The sequence below is a fragment of the Ciconia boyciana genome, chromosome 14 (assembly GCF_034638445.1).
Source record: "Ciconia boyciana chromosome 14, ASM3463844v1, whole genome shotgun sequence".
NCBI classification, from domain to species: domain Eukaryota; kingdom Metazoa; phylum Chordata; class Aves; order Ciconiiformes; family Ciconiidae; genus Ciconia; species Ciconia boyciana.
Genome location: NC_132947.1, coordinates 16,968,782 through 16,991,540, shown reverse-complemented (window position 1 = coordinate 16,991,540; position 22,759 = coordinate 16,968,782). Strand labels below are relative to the sequence as shown.

The 22,759-nt window shown below is 52.9% G+C and overlaps 1 protein-coding gene across 5 annotated transcripts in view; it reads right to left on the bottom strand.

Annotated features, from left to right (window-relative positions):
• DLGAP4 (DLG associated protein 4) overlaps positions 1–22,759 on the bottom strand; it is a 72,168-nt gene that overhangs the window by 29,840 nt on the left and 19,569 nt on the right. Inside the window, exon 1 of one of the 5 annotated variants that reach the window (XM_072878830.1) lies at positions 15,349–15,579. The exons of the other annotated variants lie outside the window; for them this stretch is intronic. Coding sequence (XP_072734931.1) covers positions 15,349–15,379 — 31 coding nt within the window. The 5' untranslated portion in view covers positions 15,380–15,579. Of the gene's footprint in view, positions 1–15,348; positions 15,580–22,759 lie in introns of those variants that run through there. 5 annotated transcript variants of the gene reach the window in all.

Sequence of the window (22,759 nt, the reverse complement as noted above, 5' to 3'; positions counted from 1 at the left end):
AGCAAGTGGTCTTGCAGTTCCCAAGTCCAGGATGTGATCAGAGAATGCTCTCAGGAATCTGACTAACAAGAGAACTGCTTTACGGTTTAATTCAGCAGCCCCTGCCAGAATTAACAAATTTACCTTAGGCTTTGGTTCTTGCACATTAGATGCAAGAAGCTTCAAAACATTTAAGTTATTTGACACTTCCTTTAGATTTCACATATACAACGTATATCCTCCGTGCATCAGAACAGTCATTAGTTTCTATTAGGTACGTATGTGTGAGAGCAATACAGTGCAAAGAACAATGGCATGGAATAATAATTGCTTCTGAAGTTTTAAAGCTATCAGTCTGGTTGTGGTAGGCGGTAAGTCAGACTCCATCCTGCGATGTCCCACTGTCATTTTGAGCGTTCAGCCCCTTAACAGAGAGGGAGGCTGGCCTGGTGGCTCCCTGAAGGTGCCAGGGAACAAGATGACAAGCTGAACCCAAGAGCAAAACAGAAGGCACAGCCCAAAACTCTGGAGGGAGATTACACTTCAAAAAACCCCAAACCACAACTACACATAAGTTACCCTACATTAAGACAACCCAGCTGTCCCCCTTCCCATCCCTGTTCCACTTACTGCTAGTGAGCACTGCAGATGACTCCATGCAGCGTAACAAGGTGAGCAACAAGCACTTGCTGCCTCTCAAGGCCAGAAATACAACCACAACCTCAACACACAGACAGTTAAGCAACTGTGCTCCAAGGAGCATCTGCAGAGCTGGAATCACAGCACTTGAACTTAGTCATTTCCAGTATCTTTGAGAACAGTGGCCCAGCTTTTCACGTCCTGGTACCTAACAGGCAACCAAGTACCAATTCAGAAGTGTATTAAGCATCCTGCTTTCTGGAAGTATTTACCAATACTAGAAAAATTAGACCTCCTATTCAGAGACTCCTTACTAAGGAAATTCACTCACTTGTTTTATCAAGGAGACTCCACCATAAAGTCAGCTAAGTTATTCATAAATCTCACCCATAAGAGGAAAAAGGAACTCTTTATCTTTAGGTTTTTGGATACTGGAACATGCAGAAACTGTGCAGAGATACCAGAGTTCCCATATGCACAAGTTCCACTGCAGAACATGCCAAGTTCCCCCTTCAGCAGATACTGCTGGACCATTTCCTTCCTACATTTATGATTGTAGCTATGTGAAAACCCTAGTTCTGATCTTCACCACTTAGAGATGCAGGAAAACGACAACCAAAGGACCAGCCCACAGAGCCGTGAGCTGCAGTCAGTGCTTCCCAGCAAGAGACACTCCGCTGGCAGCCTACCGACCCTGTTCACCAGACCTTGACGCGTGACGTAAGACAAACTCCCAGTCAACGCGGCCGTAAGCAGCCACAATCAAGAGCCATGCTGAGTTTGGCACGAATCGGCTGCGGTACGGATGAACAGGCTCAGAGAACCTCAGTACAAGAGGCCAACTGAACAGCATCCAACTGTCCCTTCAAATAAGAAAGGCCGTTAGTAACTTGAACCCAACTGCGTGGAGAGCGCAGACAGAATACATGACCATAGGTCTGCGCGTGTCACAGCACGGTGTGCACAGGTATTTCCTAAACCAGCACAGACCAGCTTCCTCCTGCATACACTCACTCTCCACAAAAACCTCAAAGGACTTGGAAAACCTGGGCAAGGGCTTAAGCATGAGTTGTGGCTTTGGGGACTAACTGCAGGAGGTTACGCTGCCTCTGTGGCCAGGTGTGCAGATTTTCAAACCTACTAGCTATCTGCAAGCTTCTTGCAATCCTGCAAACAGGATTAAGCACCAGCCAGTCTTAACACTGTTGAAGTTAAACCGACAGTTCAGCTTTCAGCACCAGGAGTAGTTCAGATCAAGAAATGCATCTGACTGTATTATCCAGCTACGTTTCCCTTCCATCTTCGAAGTTTCTCAGTGTTGCACAAACCACAGTGCAGCAAGTCTGCCCATATCATGCAAATACTACTGACACAGAAGTGATTCACATCCTTGAAGTGTGTCACTACTGGCTAGACAAGGAGATCTTTAAGACTGAAAACAGCCAAGTGCCGCCCTTGTCCACTTTGTGTTTGCCCTCCATATGACACCACATTAGTAAGCAGTGCTCAACGTGAGTGGAAAGAGCCCAGGCAAACGCAGACCTTGGGTCACTAAGGTATTTTCCTTCTGCTGAGGGGTTAGAAAATAATGGACAAGACTTAAAAAAGCAAATGCATTTTTCTTTAAAGGAAAGGGAAGGACTCCATTATCTTTTGCCACTCACTGACCAGCAGTTACTGAGAGGTCAAGAGACACCAAGAAGAGTCCTACTCTATCATTCTGAAGCATGCTAGCTTAGCTAGATGGGAATCTGAGGCTTCCAGACATTCTTAAGTAACATCACTTTTAGTCATCTACTTAAGAGCACCTGACAGCTCTGCATCATCTACTTTTCTCTGTAACAGTTTGCTTTGAGCAGAAATCCGTATCTCATTAACCTCCATCTCTGGGTGATGTTTGCAGCAGCTCTGTTTACCTTTGATAGGTATACATGGCCATTGCTGCTACAGGATCAGGCAGCTCTAGTTTCGAAGTCTTTATCAGAGATCACACAAGACAATCTGATTTTCGGCTCCAGGTCCTGTCTTGCAGCATGCAATCTGTTGACTTACAATCTGAACAAGCACTTGGTGTCACAACCCTTAACTGCTGTTGAAAGAATGCCTGAAACTTCAGTGCTGGAAAGATGCCCAAACTTGTAGCAATTTTCACTACCTTATTTTTCAGGCAGGAATGCCATTTCCCTTAATATCTCAGATACATTTTGCAGAGTTATTCCGCAAAAATTGTCAGTGCCCACTCACTCTGCCCTTTTAAGTTTGGATACTGCTTACCATCCTGTAGGTGACCAACTTCTACAAAGGTATCTTTTAAAACTTGTTTGAATGACAGGTATGTGCCCTTATGTCTAAATTTCAGAGAACTCAGTAGAAGAACACATTAATATGCAGGATATTAGGATTTATGTTTCTGTTCCCATCCTCAAGTACTCAGCCTACCTTGGCTAGCACCTCAGTTTTTCCTTCTGCAAGTGCATCAATTGTTATAGATGCCAGCCAAGCCAGCCTGAGGGATTCAAGAAACCTGCAAGTACTGACGAAGGGGTTTGGCATGGGGGAAGAGGATATCATACAATGCAATTGCAAGGTTAAAGCATCTGCACTGAAGTCCAAGGCGGTCAGTGTAGCCCTGCTGGTGGAAGCAGGTAAGAGGCTGCAGACCAGGAGTGAGGAAACCTGGTACACTGGCATTTGCATAGCTGCGACAGAGGAGGGGGTCTCTGCCTCTCCTGCTGACCTCTTGCTCCCCAAAGCAGCACAACACTGACCTGGTTTTCCTTTGGCTTTGTAATAGCAGCCATGGAAGAACCAAGCAGAAAGCAGGCAGTGCCCAGAGATTTGTCGCTCATGAGAGCCGCTCCTGTTCAGCCCATTCCAGAGCTGGATGATCCCATTCCTCACCAGCAAGAGTTACCTGCTAGAAGCAACAGGGAAAGGAGAAGAGCTTCCAAGCTCCCCCACGGAGGACCAGTCAGGTTCTTCATATTTTTGAAAGACAGGGGTACAAAAGCAGCCTACACAGCATCTTCTAACAAACTCACTATATATAATGGATTATTCAGAACCTAGCAGTGGAGATTATATGGTGGTCAGATTATCTGATGTATACTCGGCATTCAAGTCTGCCAAAAGTCATCACTGGCACAAGAACAGAGCAACTGAGAATATCAGATCATGGACTCATCCACAGAATTATCCCCAGTTAGCCTCCTAGGGCACAAACAAGTTTGGGGCATAAGGAACTCTGTGCAGAGTCATATTCTGAAAGAATAAGCCATTTCACAGCAACTTGCTCACGTAGTAAAGGAATTTGTTGGGGTTAACTGTGTTTAGACAAGCCCATGAGTAAGGACAGAAGGACTAGTTTCCTTCTAGGAAGCAATCTATTCATAGCCTTTAATGGAAATCTCCAAATACTTTGGAATTAGCTGTTTTGCTGTATTAAGGGAAACTTCATCTTACCCTTCCCATAGATGAGGTAGTTTTCTACACACACTAAAAATTGAAAGCATGCTAAAATTACAGCTAAACTTTACAAAGCATGCATAATTTGTAGATGAGCTTTTAAGTCTTTTCCTGAATGACATCTGTCTGCAAACTGTAGTCCTAAACCATTTCAATCTTAGACCTTTACGTGTTCATTTTCTCCTCTCTAGCAACTATAGTGCTAGAATTCTTAGTCTCAAGTGGCCTTGGTGTGGATGGCTCCACAGCCCTTGTACCAATCAGGACAGATGAAACCCATATCAGGAGAGAACTAAAGCATTTCCCACCCTCTACAGTTTTTAACCAATGTTGGTTAAAAAGCAGGTTTTAGCATCTTTGGCCAGACAGCTAGCTATTTTAAGATCAACAGCACTACAAATTAACATGATTCAAATGCAACTGGTCTTCCAGTCACATTTTCCTCCTAAACAGGACACTAATCAAAGATTCCAAGGGAAGAGACAAGGTGAAAAACACTTTGTCTTCATGCTATGAGCTGCTCTAGCCTTTCATCTTAAAACCCCAGCAATTCAGAAAATAAATTAGAAAAAGAAGAGGAGTCTGTCAGCAGAACTGCTGGAAAAGTTTTGATCCTTTCAGGAAAACAGCCAGAAATTTCGCACACTGAAAAAGTCAACTTGTTTCAGCTTCCACATTACATGAAATTTTATCCCTTTTGTCTGAATACAAGGCTGCTTAAAGCACAAGGGAGCACAAGGGAGAAGACGTACTATTGCGCTTGCCAAGCAAGTGCCAGCCCCGACAGATTACAACCCAGAGCAGCCCAAGCCAAACCGTGCGGGTTCAGTGCACAGGGTCCCTGCTGAGCAGCAGGGGCTAGCACCCAGCAGTACAAGAGCACCCCAAACTCACCCCCGAGCTCCAGATATACCCCACATACAGGGAAAGTCTGATATTAGGGAGCGGGCATGCAGATTAATACAAACAGAACAGTTACAGGTAACGTGCTTCTGTGATAATGATGACAAAGCCCCTTTATAAAAAATGACAGATAATTGGAAAGCATTAGCTACCTGCTTGACAGGTCAGGCACTGAAGACCGTCCTGCCTCACATTAATCAGGAGGAGATTAGTTAATATTTGAGTAGGCTGTTACAGCTCAAGACACAGTATCAAGTACACTATGCCATGCTCTCAACCAGACTCCTCACACAAGAAAATGGATAAAGCTGAGGTCAAATGCACGGAAGAGATCGTACAGAGCAGAAACCATCCTCACACACAGTCTTTGCAGTGACAAGTCATGGCATTTCAGGAAATAAGAAAGTTCCCAGCGTTTTGGCAAAGAGCAGAATTAAGCCATGAAAGAAGACCAGTTCTCTGTTACGTTACCATCTCCACTGAGCTCATACATGAGGGCATACAAGTCAAATCCTGTTGGCTGTCATGATCTCATCGCATAGCTCTCAGCAGCCCAGCTACCCCATTATGTGCTTAAGTATTCCCACAGTGGAAACAGCGTCTCAGAAGTGTTGGAAAGGCAAGAGACACCAAAAAGTTCCTTGAACTGCCACCCTGGTGATACAACAGCTTTTTTGACTGATGTCAGAGCTAGCTAGGCAAGCTCAGTATACCTGCTACCCAGCCGCAAGAAGCACCGAGCCCATCACACTGTGACTGGAATGCAGCCTAGTGGGTACTTGGGTTTTTAGCGTCACAAATGTTTGTTAACAGGGCTCAAGTGAAGCAGCGCAGCAATAGCTGGAGATTTTGGGCCTCCTGCCATTTATTTATTTTAAGTAAGTGAGCTCAACAACTGACACGGCAATGAAGATAGATAGTTTCAAGAAAGCGGTTATATTACACCTCTTCCACCATCGCTACTGAAGCAACAGCCTTAAAATCGCAGCTGTAATTCAGGCTCATTTAAAAGCTCTGTATCTTCCCTTAAACCTATTGAGCTGTTCTGCTTTCTCCTCCCAGCTATTGATTACTGGGGTGTGGGCGAATATTAACAACTGCCTCCCAGCCACTTTTCAGTGATGCCATAGCTTGTGACATCACGATTGTCTCCATGGCGACACAGCAACACAACTGAACCCAAACAGGAGAAGGCTAATTAGAACAAGAAAGCTCTTTTGTGGTTGGAACCATAGTAATTGACAGAAATAAGAGAAGCTGTTATAGAAAGTACATCGTTCCAACAATAAAAACCTTGCCTTTAGTTGGCCAGGTGAACCTAAAACCCCCAAACCATGGCTATGTATAAAAAAGCCCTCCTAGACTGGAAAACCCACAATATCGTTAGCTTCTCTCCCAGCTCTGAAGAACACTGAGCACAGCCTGGATCAGAGAGATCATTTTTCCTCTCCCCTCACATCAAGTTCTCCTTTCCATTGTAGCCTGCCCACATGCTTAGGAGGCTTCTCAGCCCAACACGCTCAAGCAAAGCCTCCCAAGTGCCTTTCAACTTGCTACAATTAGCATGCACGTGCGTGTGTGGGGGGAACACACAAAAGAAACCAACCCAAGGCCACCAATCCATAGTGACTCATGCCAGCTAAGACTCCACCTTCAAGGATGAAGCACGCTCAGGACTTGAAATAGATGATACGAACAAGATCCAGACACTCTAGGTATCTACATCGTGTTGTTTTCAACCTCCAAATCAATGAGGCATACAGGAGCAATCCCTGCTAGTGTAAGTTAAATCGTTACGGTGCTGTTGGGGGCATGTTAAGCCAAATCTAACTCCCTGACTGATCTCCACTCTCCACCCTACAGTGCATGTTAATCAGGAAGCACTTGCTGCAGTCCAGGAGATAATACGGCAACTGCTGTATTGCTCCAGAGTGGCCGGGAGCAACACAAAGCTTGTAGGAAGTCCCCAGGGCAGAGCAGCTGTTTAGGGTGTACCACAACCAGTCTTTAAGCCTTAGGCACCTCTACTTTGTCTATAGATTCAGCCCATTAAATACTAGCTACATTCAGGAGTACATTTATAGCATTTTTCTTTCCTCAAGCAAGCCTGAATGCTGCAGCAGTCCATGAATAAGCTTAGGGTATACTTTCCAAGAAAGCAAGCTTGAAGGTGTAAGCCACAGCATGAAGTCAGCCCACGTGGAGTGAGGAGAGCTGCACCCCACACAGCAGCTCGAGCGCAGCGATACTGAAGACGCTCATGACTGGTGGTTAAACCTTCAAGGGTAACACTGCTTCCCATAGCTGCAGCGAGCAGACCTACTCTGCTCCTCTCCTGCGATTTGATGGGAAAGAGAGGCACGTCACCCTTGGCAGGGGAAACGGAGCACACGGGTCCCTAGGACTGGCAAGCTCATGGCATGTGGAGGCTGGGCAGTAATCAGGTTGGCAGCTGTTTTGTGATAAGGGGCACAGCTGGGTAAAACTCTAATTGAGCCAGCTTAAAAAAAAGTGATGCTGAAAAGCATCACACCATAAGAATTAGCATAAAGTAGATTTAACAGGTACCCTGAACAACAACTGCAGCAAAAGCAGTTCTCAGTCATAATCCATCCAAGTGAGAGTCTTTGTACACAACACTTTTGCTAGCTGCTACCTCAGCCTGGTAAAGTTATTTCACATGCAACAGCAGGACTTGACTTAAGGCATTAACAGTGACTAGGGTTCCTGCTAGGATCCACCCAGCCGTTAAAACGAGCCATCCTGTGGCACACTTCTGAGAAACAGGACAATGGAACTTCCTCAAGGCACTGTCACCTGTGAACACAGTTGGTTCAAGCAGCAGATGCACACATTCCTGCACGCTTGCTTCTGCAGGACAGCACCTGAGTGGCTCCGGTTTTCACAAGGTATAGTTCTACCCTTCAGAAGGGTTTTGGTTCATTCTGGCCTCAGTGTTCCTGGAACTCGTGCACCCAGAACTGCAATCACATCCACCTGCTGTCTGAGCGCATACCATCACCCATACCCAAAGCATGTTTGCTAACTGAGCAAGAACTAGAAGAGAGCAGAAAACATGATGAAGTATGAACCAGGCCTTGCAGCACTGGAGAAAGACAGAAGGGAAAGAAACCTGAGAGAAGCAGAAATAATGGCTTTGGAAATAACCAGCCTCTGAAGTTATTTTTAGAGCTGCCTCCCCCAGCACCCAAGATATTCAGAGCCCTCGAAAAAAAAAATCAAAGGTAAGCACACAAATAGCAGTGCCAGAAGAAAGCAGACAGTGCTTCAAAGTTTACTGCTGTCACAACACCAGCAGCCTAAAAGGCTGGCCCAGTTCTGTCCTTTGATTCAAGAAGGCCTCATTAGTCTGAGCCCCACTTTGCTCCACCACAGCAAGCTCACAGGAACTTCACCAGCTCCACTGGCGTTGTGCCACACGTGTGCTGGGGGAAATAACGAGCGCTGCTCCGCGCCTGGGGCCCGCAGCAGGACGGCTGTCAATCGGCTGTCGGGGAGGACCGAGCACAGCACTTTAAAGAGGGAAAACGCCAGACAGGCACTTTCATCCTTGCTTTTTAAAGCTCGCTGTTACTTAACACCCAAGATGAGGGGTCAGGCAGAGGTTCCTCTGCGTGCTCGACAGCCCTCTCCCCTTCCAGCTCAGCCACCCCTCAGACAGGGCCGGCAGAGGAGGGCCGCGCACCCCACCGCACCCGGCCCGGGGCAGCTCACCGGAGCGCCGGCACGGCTCCCGCGCCAGCGGGGCTGGCCTCACCGCTGCGGAGGCTCAAAGCGCAGCGCGGGGCCGGCGCCCGTCGGGGCGTCCCCCCTCACACCGCTCCCGCTCCGGCCCGGAGGGGCTGCGGGGGCAGCGCCAGCCGCTCGCAGCTCCGTCTCAGGAACCGGAAAAAACGGCGAAGGCCGGAGCGTCTCTGGATCGGCGCTCCCCGCCGCCCGGGGGCAGGCGGCCCCGGCACGGCCCCGCGGCGGCAGCGGCCACCCGGGAGCAGGCCCGGGACTCGCCCGGCCCGGCCGCTTACCTCGCCCTACGGCCTGCTGCAAAGAGCGGCGGCCGGAAAGCGCGGGCGGCGCGAGGGGAGCGGCGCGGGCCGGGCCGGGCCCCGGGGGCTGCGGCCGCCGCCTCCCTCCCGCCGGGCCGGGGCCTCCCTCCCGCCGGGCACGGCCCGCGGCGCTCCGCGGGGGAGGAGCGGCCCCGCGGCGGGGCCCGGCACCACACCCGCCCTGCAGGGCCCGCTGCCCCGCACGGCCCGGGCCGGGGCCGGGCCCCCGGGCAGAGCCAGCGGCGCCGGAGCCGCGCAGCATCAGCAGCCCCACCAAGCCATCCCACCGGCTTCCGCAGAGACCGCGGCGCGGGGCAGTCCGGCTCTGATGTATGCAGCCGTGAGAAACCCGCCCTGAGGCGCTTCACGCAAGCCCGGGGCATCTCCCAGCCTCAGCCCGCGGCTGCTGGGGAGCCTGGAGGCTCCTGGAGGCTCCTGTTGGGTGCCGCGCTGCTGACCCTGCTCCCCCTGCTCCGAGCGAGCTCATACTGCAAACGCGCTGCCTCCCTTATTTCTTAAGCTTGCAGGTTTCTTCAGTCCTGATGCCGCATTGACATTGTCCCCCTGAAGCACTATGGAAAGGAATTAAAGCATCACACAGATGAACGGCAAAACTCAGGGAAAAAACCTCCCAGCGAATTGATGCCCACACAGCGACCAAGCGGGTCAGATGAGACACAGGCCCGTCACAGACAAGCATGTCCACTGAGAGCACACAACTGTGTGCACGACCTGCACAGCTGCCAGGGAACAGCATTTGCACCAGCAGCTTTACACAGGCAAGAGGACTGACGACAGGTAGCCATACAAGCTTTTTGTTTCCCTTCCCCCAAAGAGCCGATTTTCCCCGATCAGCCCGATTCAGTATTTGACTTGAGCAGGAACGACTCCTGTGAGAGAGCAGGGCTGTAAGAGCCTGCCTTGGCAGCCTCCCCTTAGCAACCCGGAGCATTCTGCAGCACTCATCTCCAGTAAGCACATTAACAGAGCAGCGATAAAAGCTAATGTGTGGCATAATACCACTATTAGCAGCAGCAGCCTCCAGAATGCCCTAGAAGATTGCAGGGTGACAGTGAGATGCAGACATTGGAGCCCAGTGCCAAGTGCAAAGGCCAACAGCAGCAGCGCTGTGGCCAAGGCAACAGGCTGCTGGTGAGCAGCCCTCTGCTTCCCAGCATCCAGGATTTCCCTGCTCAAGGCCTTGCTCTTGGCACACTGCAAACTTGAGGGTCACTGAAACTCAATGCTTTCGAATCAAAATAGCTACTTTGTCCAGGACCAGAGCTCAGGAGGTGCAAGCACTGTCCAAGACCCTTTTTCTTCCAAGGGATCAGAATAAGCAGCTGTTCAGGCACTGGGAAAAGTTCTCCAGCTCTATTCTACTTGTACCCATCTCCCCAAACCCACCTTCTCTCCTGGAAAACCCCAGTCCATGCTGTGTACAAGGCTGGGCATTAGTCCAGCTCCACATTGCCGGGGACCTTGCTTTGCTCAGAGTAGCAGCGCTAAGAGGCCAAAATTCCCAGCCTGGGACTGCTCCTGGAGTGGCAGGTCAGTCAAGAAAGTGCTGGTTGCCATTCAATAGAGCGTACCAAAGCCTGGAAGAGTTCCTGGACAGAAGTGTCATGATTCAGGACCTCATGTTTGGGCCAAGCTGACAGACTGAGAAAAGTCTCAGGCTTCAACCAAGGAAGAGAAGGCCTCCCAACAAAACAGTTACTCAAGTGACCTTACAAGAGGCAAGGGAGACCAGCTCTACAATAGCGTGCTGGCTCACGAGCTGCCCTGACACATGCTGTTCTCCACAAGAGCTGCACTGACTAATCTGGCAGCTGAGTGGGCAGCGGCACAGCTCCTAGCAAGGGCCTTCAGAAGAGGGTCCAGGAACCCCCTTGGGGACAATTCCACAGTAGCCTTTGGGACACTTTCCCTAGCTTCAGACACAGATAGTTGTCTTATGGATAAGGCCTAAGAGGGATGTAATATCCATGCATTAACTTCCCAATTTTAACTTTCAATTTAATGCAGCTGTAGATATGCACAACCCAGGTAGGAAGTTTTAAGCTTGGAGATACCTCTTGAGCACAGCAAATGCCCTGCTGGGGCTCCGTTCAGTTAGGTCCTAAACCACTCCCAGAATATAAAAGATAAGACAAATAATTCTCTTAGAAGTTTGACTAATCTTATGACAACAACTGGCAATAAAAATTCCCTTTTATCAACTCCTAAACACCTTTCAGCTTTCATCAAATATCACCTTGCACTAAGACAGTGCATCAGCAGAAAGGCATATGCAACTTTTAATCTTTGCTTTAATTCCAGCTCTGACAGACTCGCACCACAAGTAAGAATTTACCTTTGAAACATTCACCACTCAAGTTTCTTGGTCAGCTTCAAACTGGAGAGACAACACAGTAGCTTAAGCTTTGATCTCTTAGAACTAGGTTCAGAAGAGATCATTGCAGTGGAACCTGGATGTCTTAATGAAGAGTACACAGACTGATAGTCAACATGTCCTTGATGCAAATACTAGTGCTAACATTTAAAATTTATGCATCCTTACACTGTTCCCCTTTTGAGCACTGCTGTCTGATGCAGCAAGCTACAGCCTGTCTCAGGTGAGTCCCTTTTCAAGAGACTGTTTTCACTTCCTTGGTGTTGCCAGAAGAGCTGACAAACTTAACCCCCAGAGACCCTGTACAGCAGCACGGATAACCAAGTTCCTGTGTGCGCCATCTGCTAAGACGAAGCAGCAGCAGGCAGGCTGCAGTACTCATGTAGGTATCGGACATCCTTCTTGCATCCCAGTATGTGTATGTGCCCCTCTGTGCCTTTACTGGCAATTTCACAGTGCAAGACCAACCCTGCCACCAAGAACCCCAGGGGGAAGTAGGAGAGAATCAGAACTCAGCTGTCTTCCTTCACAGTATTTAAATGCTACAAGGAAATTTGTGAAGAGGCCTGGCAGCGCACAACCCACAGCCCTGTCCTCTACAGATATCAAATAGAATCTCAGGTCCTGGGGAACCATTACTTCCCCCAGGACTGCTTGTCACCTATCCTTAATAGCAGACTAGCAGCTCACACTGCAGTATGTAGACACTGGTACTGCCCTACCTTATGTTGCCCATAAAATTAGAGACCAGACTCACACGGGCAGATGTATCTGAGCAGTTACCTCGCTGTTTTCAGTGCAAATTGCAAATGCTTTTGAAATAGTGCCTTTTGGATGTACAAGCCAGACCCTGGCAGAGCAATGAAGCACAGGGCTAAGGCCCAGGTCAGGACTCCGGCTGTGGGGCTGTTGTTCCCCTGGCCCACTGCTTCTCCAGGAGACAGAAGGCTGACTTAGTGTACCCATCTGCACCAAAGGGCCAGCAATTCATTAATTTTGCAAGACAAATTGAAGTGGACAGAATTCCCACTCTCCTCATTAACTAGCCCATCTGCAAATAGTTTAACTTCCACTTGCTTAAAGGCAGCTTATGTCAAACACCTTGGTGTAATTCTGTCCCCCACTTCTCCCTCTCTCCAGGTGGCAGGCTGGCATGGAGACCAGGAGAGAAGGGAAGGATAAACTCATTCTTTTATGAGCTCTCCAAGTTCACCATTCTCATCCCCAAGCCCCAACTACAGCCTTCACAGAACTTTATCCGACAGCCTGAACTCTAATCGCCTTTCAAAGCAAACAGCAATCATACTTAGTACTTCTCCCCTTTTAAAATCTGCTCTGATAGGAAACAGACTGACAACTTTTCACTGTAGAAATTAAAGTGGATTTTTCTTGAACAAGGCTATTCGCCTGCACAGCCTTAATCCTTCCAGCTCACATATGTTACTGTAACTTGCACTGCACTGAATCCAATTATGCCACCTCAATCCATTAAAAAATAGTTGAGGCTGTTGCACAGAGCAAAAGTATCAGCTGAGAAGACAAAAACAAGCCCTGCTGCAGCACGGCTTTGCAGCCTTACTTCGGCAGGCAGGCATGTAGTGCATTATTAGGAAAACTAAGTGTCACAGAGTGACTTTTACAGGGTCCGGTGAACAGTTCACTCCAAACTGTTTGAGGCTGGACTCAACCAACAGGAAAATCTATATGGGAGACAAGAACTGACATACAGTTATTTGTAAGTGCCTGGCAGTTATTAGTTATCCATTAAAAGCTTTTTAAATTATATTGCTCTGGCAACATGCACAGCTAAGAATGAGCTCACAGAACAGCAGGTCTCCCATGCATTACACATTAGGCTGGAGCAGCAGATGAATAACCTTGAGCTAAGTAGTCAGAAGTGTCCACAAATCTAAACTGCATGCACAGATTAAGCAACTGAGTATCCAACTACTGACTCACACACAGCTGCAAAGCGAAATGCAAGCTCTCCCCAGCAGCTGACAATGTTTGCCCCACCAGCTACAGGGCTGGGACACCAGCTACAGCCGATCAAGTTCCACAAAGGTACCTGTTGGCCTCGGAGTGCTCCGTGGTTTACCAAATCCCATCGCATTCTCAGTATTCTCCAGATAGTCAATCCACATAAAACAGAAATCAAGTTCTTCCATTATCACCTTTGCTGACAAGGATCTGGCAGGGGCTGCACAGGGTCTTCTTGTCCTTTCAAAACTGGCACACTGCATAGTAGTTACGCCCCAGCACTTCAAGGGCCAAGTTACAGATCCCAGGGCCTTCAGCTACACCAAAACCTCTTATACGGCCACTACAGAAGTGGAATAGAAGTAGCAAGCTATAGATGCAAAAATAGCATATAGCAGTTTAGCACTTGCACCTTAAAGACGAGCTTTTAGGTTTTCCACAACTGCAACACGTCAGCCAAATTCTGCAGGTAACCTTCCTCCAAATATCTGGGTACCACTGCAGAGTACACACACACAAATTATCTTAATCTGAAAGACAAGCAGGCTAGATGCCTTCACTAGTTAGGCTTACTTTTCTCCACACGTTCAAGAATGTGTAACTTCATAGCACCAAATTCCTGTTGGAAGAGCAATTACCAGCTAAGTAATTTGGACCCTCTGGAGTCAAGTCTGCCAATTTACACGAGTTGGCAATCTGGCTTGTTATCATCCCACATGATTGGAATTTATTTTAGGATCCAATGCCACATGCTGTGGGTGTTTTTTTTTTTCTTTTCTTCTTTTCCTCCCCCAAGTGGCAAGTTACAGCCCAGGAGTTAGAGATCCTAATTCCATTCCTGTCTCAAACACACATTTCCTGCACAACCCTGGGGTCAAGGTCCGTACCTTTGCAGAATAAGTAATATTAGTCCTACCAACAGCATCCTGGAAACAACCCTCCTTTTTGAACCTCCTAATGAAGACTGGGGTAGAAATTAAGAGCTATATTTACTTACTGCTCAAAACCAAGCATAACATGCCCACCCTCCAACACGGCACACCGATACCCGAGCTACACCTGCAGTTAACTTCTGAGGCATTCAGCCTAAACCCTTAGACAGGGCCGGGCAGCTCAACACTGGGGTGCAACACCAGGCAGCCTCAGCCAGGACCTGTTCTCCCAGGCTAAAAAAGAGACTTTTCAAAGCCTGCTCTGGCCAGGAGGTGCCAGCTCGCTGCGCCGCTAAATGTCAGCCTTCAGCTGCGACGGGCGCTGAAGCTTCAGCATTCGTGCCTGGCTCAGACAATACCCTTTTCTTCTCGAGGGGAGGAAGAATCCAAACACCACCTCAAAAAAAGGGTCAGCGTCCCCTGGGGGAGAATGCCCTTAGTGAAGGACCATTTCATTTCCTCCAGCACCTAGGGACCCCTTAAAGGCCTTAAGCACCGGCCTGGGCACCCAGCCTGACCCGCCACGACCCCGCTTCGCTTCGGAGGGACAGGGCCAGCGGCTGCAAGCAAGCGGGGCCGCTGCTCCCCCGCTGCGGGCAGCTCCCGGGGGCAGGCGGGGGGACAAGCAGCTCCGCGGCAAGGCTCACCTCCGCCCTCCCCGCGGCCGCGCCACCCACGCGGGGCCCGGCTCTCCCCGCGGGGACGCGGCCCCCCCGCGGCGAAGGCGGCATGCGTGGGAGGATGGGGCAGCACCCCCCCAGCCCGGAGGCAGCAGGAACCCTCCCGCCGCGGCCACGCAGCTGCCCCCACGGAGGGACGGGACGCGCGTGGGAAGCGGAAGCGCCACCTGCGATCCCGGCGGGGCGGCGGGCCCGGCAAGCGGCGGCGGCAGCAGCAGGCAGGCAGGCAGGGCGCGGCACCCCCGCCGCGGAGCCATGCAGGGCCCGGCCCGGCCCCCCGCCCGCCCGCCGCGCCCCGGGCAGTCACTCACATTGCTTGAGGAGCTCCAGACACAAAGCCATGGGAGACACAAAGGAGGGGCGGAGGGGACCGGAGAGACGGGGGGGGGCGCGGGGCGGGGGCGCTCGGCCCGGCCTGGGTCCCGCGGAGGGGAGGACGGGCCGTGCCCGGCGGGAGGAGGACGGGCCTCGGGCTCGGGCCGCGCCGGCTGCTCCTGCGGCCGCGGCCGGGAGGAGGGAGGAGCCGCGCGGGGCCGCCGCCGCCACCGCCGCACTCACCGCGCCCGCCCGCCGCTCCGGCTGCGCGCCGCGGGCGGGGCCGCGCCTTAAACCCCCGCCCCGCCCCGCGCGTCACCGCCCCGCCCCGCCCCGCCCCGCGCAGGCGCGGCCCCGCCCCGCCCACCCCCGCCCCGGGGCGCTCCCACGGCCGGGCGCGGCCGCGCGCCTCCCTCCCGCCGGGCCCGGGCGGGCGCGCCCCGTCCCGCGCCCCGCGCCCCGCGCCCCTGTCCCTCGCCGGGAACGCGGCGACCGCGCGCGTCTCCAGCGGTGACCGGGAACCCGCGTCCCGTCCGCTGCAGGCGCGGCGGGGCTGGGGGCGGACGGGAGCAGAGGCGGCGGCTGCCGTTCCCGCACCGGAGCTGCTGCGGGTGGCGGCCCCGTGCGTGGCGGGAGCGGGGGAGCCAAACGCTGCTGAGCCGAGCGGGCGCCGCTCCCTCCCCCACGCGGGAGCTTTGTCTCCTCGTCATGGCCGCGGGGGCCACGGTGACATTTTCCCCAGCACGGCCCCGTCTCACCCCCACACAAAAGCGGTTTGGCTGCAAGACCCCCCCTCCCCTCCCCTCCCCTCCCCGCTCCAGCCGCTCCCGCCCCCGGCACCGTGCGCCGGTGGGACCCCGCGCTGGGCGGTGAGGTGCGAGTGCTGCAGGCGGTGCTCCCGCGGGGCCCCGGCCCAGGGCAGCAGCGCTGCTGCCGCGGACCCGCTGCAGGATTGCTCCAGCCAGAGCGCGGTGTTAGCGGGAGGAAAGTGTCCAGTGCGGAGACAAATAAATGGAAAAGCAAACGGGGGGGCGTGCGTGTTTCCCTACGTGGGTGCTTCCTGCTGGTCACAGATTTGCCAGCTGAGCTCCGTCCTGATAGGCACGGGCAGAGGGAACCGAACTGAGCCTCGCTTCACCGGGTCCTGTTGCTGTGCTTGGTGCCCGTGCTTTGTGCCTCCCCGTTAGGCTGCCTGCACGGGAATGAGGGAAGAAGGACGTGCGGAGGGGAGCAAGGTCGGTACAGCTCGCGGGCTGCAGTGAGAGCCTGCCCGGGCAGAGCCGCGCCGGGTTTGGCACCCTGAGCACGGGCGTGTTGGGTGCCGGAGCAGCGTCTGGCTCCATCTCTCTGATCCTGTGTTGAGACATCCGGAGCTGAGTGTGAGGCTCACCCAGACTGTGGGGCCGGGGGAGACTGCCGTGAGGCCAGAGCCACGCCGCGTGGCGGTCTGACGTGAGGCAGCGCAGCGGGTGCCCGCAGGCCCAGCGTGGCGTGGACGCTGCCTAAGAGTGCTGCCCGCAGAGTGCTTGGCCTCGGGCAGGGCTTGTGGCTTTGCGGGTAGCGGTGCTGCCGCATGGCTCCTGCCAGGAGCACGTGTGCCGCCCCAACTCCTCGCTGTTGCCATCAGTCCTTGGATGCTCTGATTTATTTATGACTCGCTGGGTTCATGGTGCTCAGTGGAGAAGGGCTGGTCTGCAGCAAGGAGAGATCAAAGCGCCTTGGGGAAACACCGCACTGAGCTCACGCTCTGCCAGCTCCAGCAGGCAGGGCTGAGCTACCGCCGCCCTCGGCGTTCAGCGATGGAATCGCTGTGGATGTGCTGCTTCTGCTCTCGGAAACAGAGCAGCAAAGTGGGGCCAAAGGAGGATCTCGCCAGAAAGTCAGCCCTGAGACTTGGGACCCACAGCCCAGGGCCTCTCCCCTCCGCTGCCTACCAAGGAAAACAAGAAAACTTGTTTTCTGTTCAACTGCTTCCAGGCTTGGGAGTGGTGAGCAGCTCTGGACTGAGAGCCCCTCATCCACGTGGGGTGAGTGGCTCTGCGAAGCTCTGAGCCAATCTCTTCCTGAATCCTCAGATATACCCACGTCATGGCTCAGTAGAAGGAAAAAGTAATGGAAAAGCATGAAGGAGAGGAAAAGCAACCCAGAACAAGAGAAACGCGCAAAGAAATCCTCATTTGCCTACGCTGTCTGAAATCCTGCAGATGCTCAGGCCTGGGTGCACGGCCTTACTAAACCTCATCCAGTCTCAATGTCCTGGCACATGTGTGCGTCTTAGCTCTAAGACCGTCATCAGTCGCTGCTGGGCGGCTCCAGCGATGGCATGAGCCCCGTGGACACGGAGGGAGATGCAGAGAGGTGCTGAGCATTGCTGACAGCAGGGACAAAGTGGCATCTGTGATTACCTGGCACCAGGGCAGCTCTGCGCCCACCCAGTTCACACGGACGGCAGCAGCGCCAGTGTACCGGGACGCTACCAGGCCCGTCAGCCTAAGAAGAGACCTTAGGTGTCTGCCATACCTGGCACATCGCTCTCCAACCAGCACAGCCTCGTGAGCAGAGCACTACACCATGCATGGGCTCCCTGCTGCTACTCTCCCAGAGGCTCTGAGCAAGCTGAGGCACCCCTTGGTGCTTTGGTTTCTCCTCTCCCATGAGGACAGCACTACTGACTCCCTTTCCTGCCACCAAGGCTGATAAAAGCAAGCAACAAGAAGGACTTGGCTTTCTGACCATATTACCAAAGGAAAATGCTGGCAGCTGCCTTTCTTTCTATTCCTTTGTAGATGGCCCCTGCTGGGAGAAGATAGGCTTGGCCAGGACCTTGGAGCTGTGCTCACTTCCCAGTATATTCCCAGCGTTGGTAGATAAAGGAAGAGCAACTGATGTCATCTACCTGGACTTGTGCAAAGCATGTGACACTGTCCCGCACGACATCCTTGCCTCTAAATTGGAGAGACATGGATTTGACGGATGGACCACTCAGTGGATAAGGAATTGGCAGGAAGGTCGCACTCAAAGAGTTGCGGTCAACGGCTCGATGTCCAAGTGGAGACCAGTGATGAGTGGCGTTCCTCAGGGGTCCGTACTGGGACCGGCGCTGTTTAACATCTTTCTCAGCGACATGGACAGTGGGATTGAGTGCACCCTCAGCAAGTTTGCTGACGACACCAAGCTGGTGGTGCGGTCGACACGCTGGAGGCAAGGGATGTCATCCAGAGGGACCCTGACAGGCTGGAGAGGTGGGCCTGTGTGAACCTCATGAAGTTCAACAAGGCCAAGTGCAGGGTCCTGCACATGCGTCGGGGCAATGCCAATCACAAATACAGGCTGGGCGGAGAATGGATTGAGAGCAGCCCTGCGGAGAAGGACTTGGGGGTGTTGGTTGATGAGAAGCTCAACGTGACCCAGCAATGTGCGCTTGCAGCCCAGAAAGCCAACGTATCCTGGGCTGCATCAAAAGCAGTGTGACCAGCAGCTGAGGGAGGGGATTCTGCCCCTCTGCTCCGCTCTCATGAGACCCTACCTGCAGTACTGCATCCAGGTCTGGGGCCCCCAGCGTAAGAAGGACATGGACCTGTTGGAGCAAGTCCAGAGGAGGGCCACGAAGATGATGCGAGGAGCACCTCTCCTATGAAGACAGGCTGAGAGACCTGGGGTTGTTCAGCCTGGAGAAGAGAAGGCTGCGGGGAGACCTTCCAGTACCTGCAGGGGCCTACAAGAAAGCTGGAGAGGGACTTTTTACAAGGGCAGGTAGCAATAGGACAAGGGGTAACAGCTTTAAACTGAAAGAGGAGAGATTTAGATTAGATATAAGGAAGAAATTCTTCACTGTGAGGGCGGTGAGGCACTGGCACAGGTTGCCCAGAGAAGCTGTGGATGCCCCATCCCTGGAAGTGTTCAAGGCCAGGCTGGATGGGGCTTTGAGCAACCTGCTCTAGTGGAAGGTGTCCCTGCCCATGGCAGGGGGCTTGGAACTAGAGGATCTTTAAGGTCCCTTCCAACCCAAACTGTTCTATGATTCTGGGATTCTATGATTCTGCTAAGTCTATGGCAGCCGCTTCCACCTCCCCTGCATCTGCTTGTGTCGGCACAGCATCACGTGTGGGCTGCAGCTCCCCGCTTCCTGGGGATCTGGACAAATGACATTTCCGTGGGGTTCAAACCCACTGCAGCCATTCCTGGGTGCCAGAGAGACACGTGCACGCAGCAGGCAGCAGAAAGAGAGCTTGCTGTGCTGGGTGCTGCCTGTAGTAGAGCTGAAACCTCACAGCAAAGAGCACCAAGTGCAGCTTTGCTGAGGCAGAAGGACAGAGATACTTTGTTTTTGGTGGTGGAGTTGGAGAGCGGGGTTGTAGCCACGGTAAAGGCTTCCTGGGGAAAAGGGAGCGCTCTCTGGGCTCCCAGCAGGGCTTGGTAGTGGAGTTTCCATAATAACAAGGAAAAGATTAGAGGTGAAAAATGAACAGGTAAGTGTGCAGAGAAACAGTTGTCATAAATTTCTGTGTGTCCTACAGACTTATGAATAGATCATGGAACATGTCTATGTACCCTTTTTTCCCCTTACAAACACTGATGGAGCATGCAACAGAAATCTTTTCCTGGTGTGCACGCACTCTCTCTCTCTCTCTCTCTCTAATCCCTTGCATGCTGGTATGTCAGAGAAAGCTATTTCTGGAACGTGAAATCTAGGTCAAAAAGAAGGAGAAAATCTGAAGGGAATGATAACAGTCTCTCTCCTCAAAGGCCGTATGGGGTCAGCGCTGGCTGATACGATTAGCGAAGGGGCCGCAGTGGTGCTTTACTCCTCAGCTGCGGCCGCTCACGCACAGGCTGAACAACGTGTCCTGGCCTGGTTTGGTTTTTCTTTTGCCTTCACACCACTCCTTTTTCCCCACAAAGAAGAGAAGGCCATGACAGCCGAGAGACGAGAGGAGCAGAACTTGCCTTCCTACCCAGAGACCAGGTAATCACCGTGCACGGAGGAGGAGGGGAGGAAGGGTGTCTGTACCCATCCCTCACAAGCCAGCGCTACGTGACTTTCCCAGAAGCCATGGAAACGCGTCCCACAGTGAACCAGCCCTTGGGGATGTGGTCAGCACGATGCTGCTCTGTGCTGTGACGCCGCACGGAGGTGTGCAGGCACTTTGTCTTTCCTCCACTAAGCACAACCACGCTCCCCCTGCAAGAGCCCCAGGGCCAGGGGACCGGGCTGGGATCTGCCTTCTCCGGGGCAGGGGAGGGTTCCCAGCACAGGCAGGGCAGGGTCACACAGCAATGGTCCTGGGAGCCATCTCTCTAATTTAGTGATGGAAAGAAACAAAAAGCAATACAAAGAAGACAGAAAGCAGGTTGGAGGCAGAAGGGTGGCTATTCTGTCATGACTTTGGGGAGTACCTCTCCTAGGTAGTGCTCTCATGCCCAGCCTGGGCTTGGCAAAGCTCTGGCACATGGATGAGCACAAGGTGTGTGCAGCCCTGGCAGTGGTTTATGGGAGCGCTGGCGGCTCTCAAGGATGAGCCTCATGCCTGGCTCTGGTTGGGGTCAAGGTTAGGCTGGCCTGAAGGGCTAGACTTTCTCGAGCTCCTTCTGCTCCAGGTGCTGTGGTTCCTGTGCTGGGGGCCTGCAGCCAGAGCTGCCATCACAGGGTCAGCAGAAAGAGAGAACTGGAGGGCCACTGCCCTCCAGAGCTCACGCTCTCGGGGACATCTTAACCATTGGTAAGACAGGTCAACAGAGACAGCCCAGCCCTGGAGGAGGAGGCAAAGCGGGATTCCCTGGCCTCCCTGGAAGGGATCTGGGCACAGGACAAGGAGCCAGGCACCTGGGCTTTCTGGGAACAGGCTGCTGAATCCCAGGGCAGGATGCTCTGAGCAAGGGTGACGTTACCAGATGGCATAGGGAGGACTGGGAAGAGCTCAAATAGGAACTGGCCTGGTGTGAGCTTTCCCTGCTGTCACTGGTGTATTGGGTGGAGGCTGGGCTGGGGTCTCCGCACTGGGGATTCTCACCTCCTTTTGCTGTGCTTTGCTCACCTCTGCTTTCCTGTTTCCCCTGGACATCAAATATTCAGCTCTGTATTGCAAGCAGTCTATTAAGCAAGCAATTCCCAGTGCTGCCTCTAATAAGAAGGAGCTGGGGCTGGGGAGCCCTTTGTAATGCTCAGGAGCCAGCGTGGCTGCCGGCGGAATGCCTGGCAATTAGATGAATAGGTTTCACTGGGGCTTTTGAGTCTCCGGCTTTGCAAGGCACAAAGCTTTGTTTAAGGTTGATCAAGGGCAGCTCATCACCTGTCTCGCTGGCTGTCAAATGGGAGCTAATTGCCTTGTAATGCGCCAGTGGCACAGGCGTCTGGGGGAGGATCTGGCTTGTCAGAGGGGTGACAGCTGTCAGGGCTCTCCCACCCGGCCGTGCTCCCCACACAGACCCCGAGACTGGCAGCCCTCCATGAAACGGAGCTCCTTGCACCTCCTCATGCCCTCAGCTGGTGGCCGAATCCCTTTGCTTTACGATTCAACCCCCATGCTGTCCTCAAAGAATGAGAAGCCTGTGTCAGCCACAGCATTGCCGCTGCTGGTGCCTCGTCAGGATGTGTCCCTACGGAGAAGAAACCCAATCCCCCTCTCAGGGACGGCGCATGTGATGGGAACAGTTCCTCTGGGCTGGTCCATGGGTGCCGGTGCAGGAGGGCGTCTGTGGGAAGGGAACGGGCGAGGGCTCTCAGTTGTTTCACCCCAGAGCCCTGCGTGGAGCGGAGGCCATGAGCGACCATTAGACCTGCAGATGATGGTGCACCCACTTCTCTCTGTTGGTCCAGACTGATACCATCAAGCTGAGAGGTTCCAATCTGCTGCTCGGGAGGCCCCTCTCATACACCACTGACCAATTAAAACCTCAGTGATGCACATTTGCAGGGGGAACTGAGCCCGGGTTGCTGATTAAAGGTGTGACTGCCATCCAGATACGCCTCCTGCCTTCCCCATCACGCACACACACAAACACAGATGCTCCTCTCTGCTCCCCACCCCCTCCATCAAAAGCATTTCCCTCCCCAAGCCCCAGCAGCCAATGCAAAGAGCTGGAGGATGTTCTGGAAATCAGCAGATCTCTGCTGGGTCACGTCAGAGAGAGGTGGCAACCAGTCATTTTGAAAGCCCCCTTCTGTGCTACGCTAGCTGTTGCTTCCTGGTGTTAGCCTGGATTTGCAGCAGCGCTGAGCTCAGCATGGGCCGTACTGCCAGCAAGGAGCAGGGGTGGGCTTGCGGGGAGTGGGGTGAGCCAGGGTGGGAAGAGCGTGGGACAGAAGCAGAGCAGAGAGGGTGGTAGGAAGGAGGGACGGGGCTGAGCAAGCAGCCCGTCCCTCCCAGGGGATCTCTTCCAGTCCCTGCCTCATCCTGTGGGCTTTGA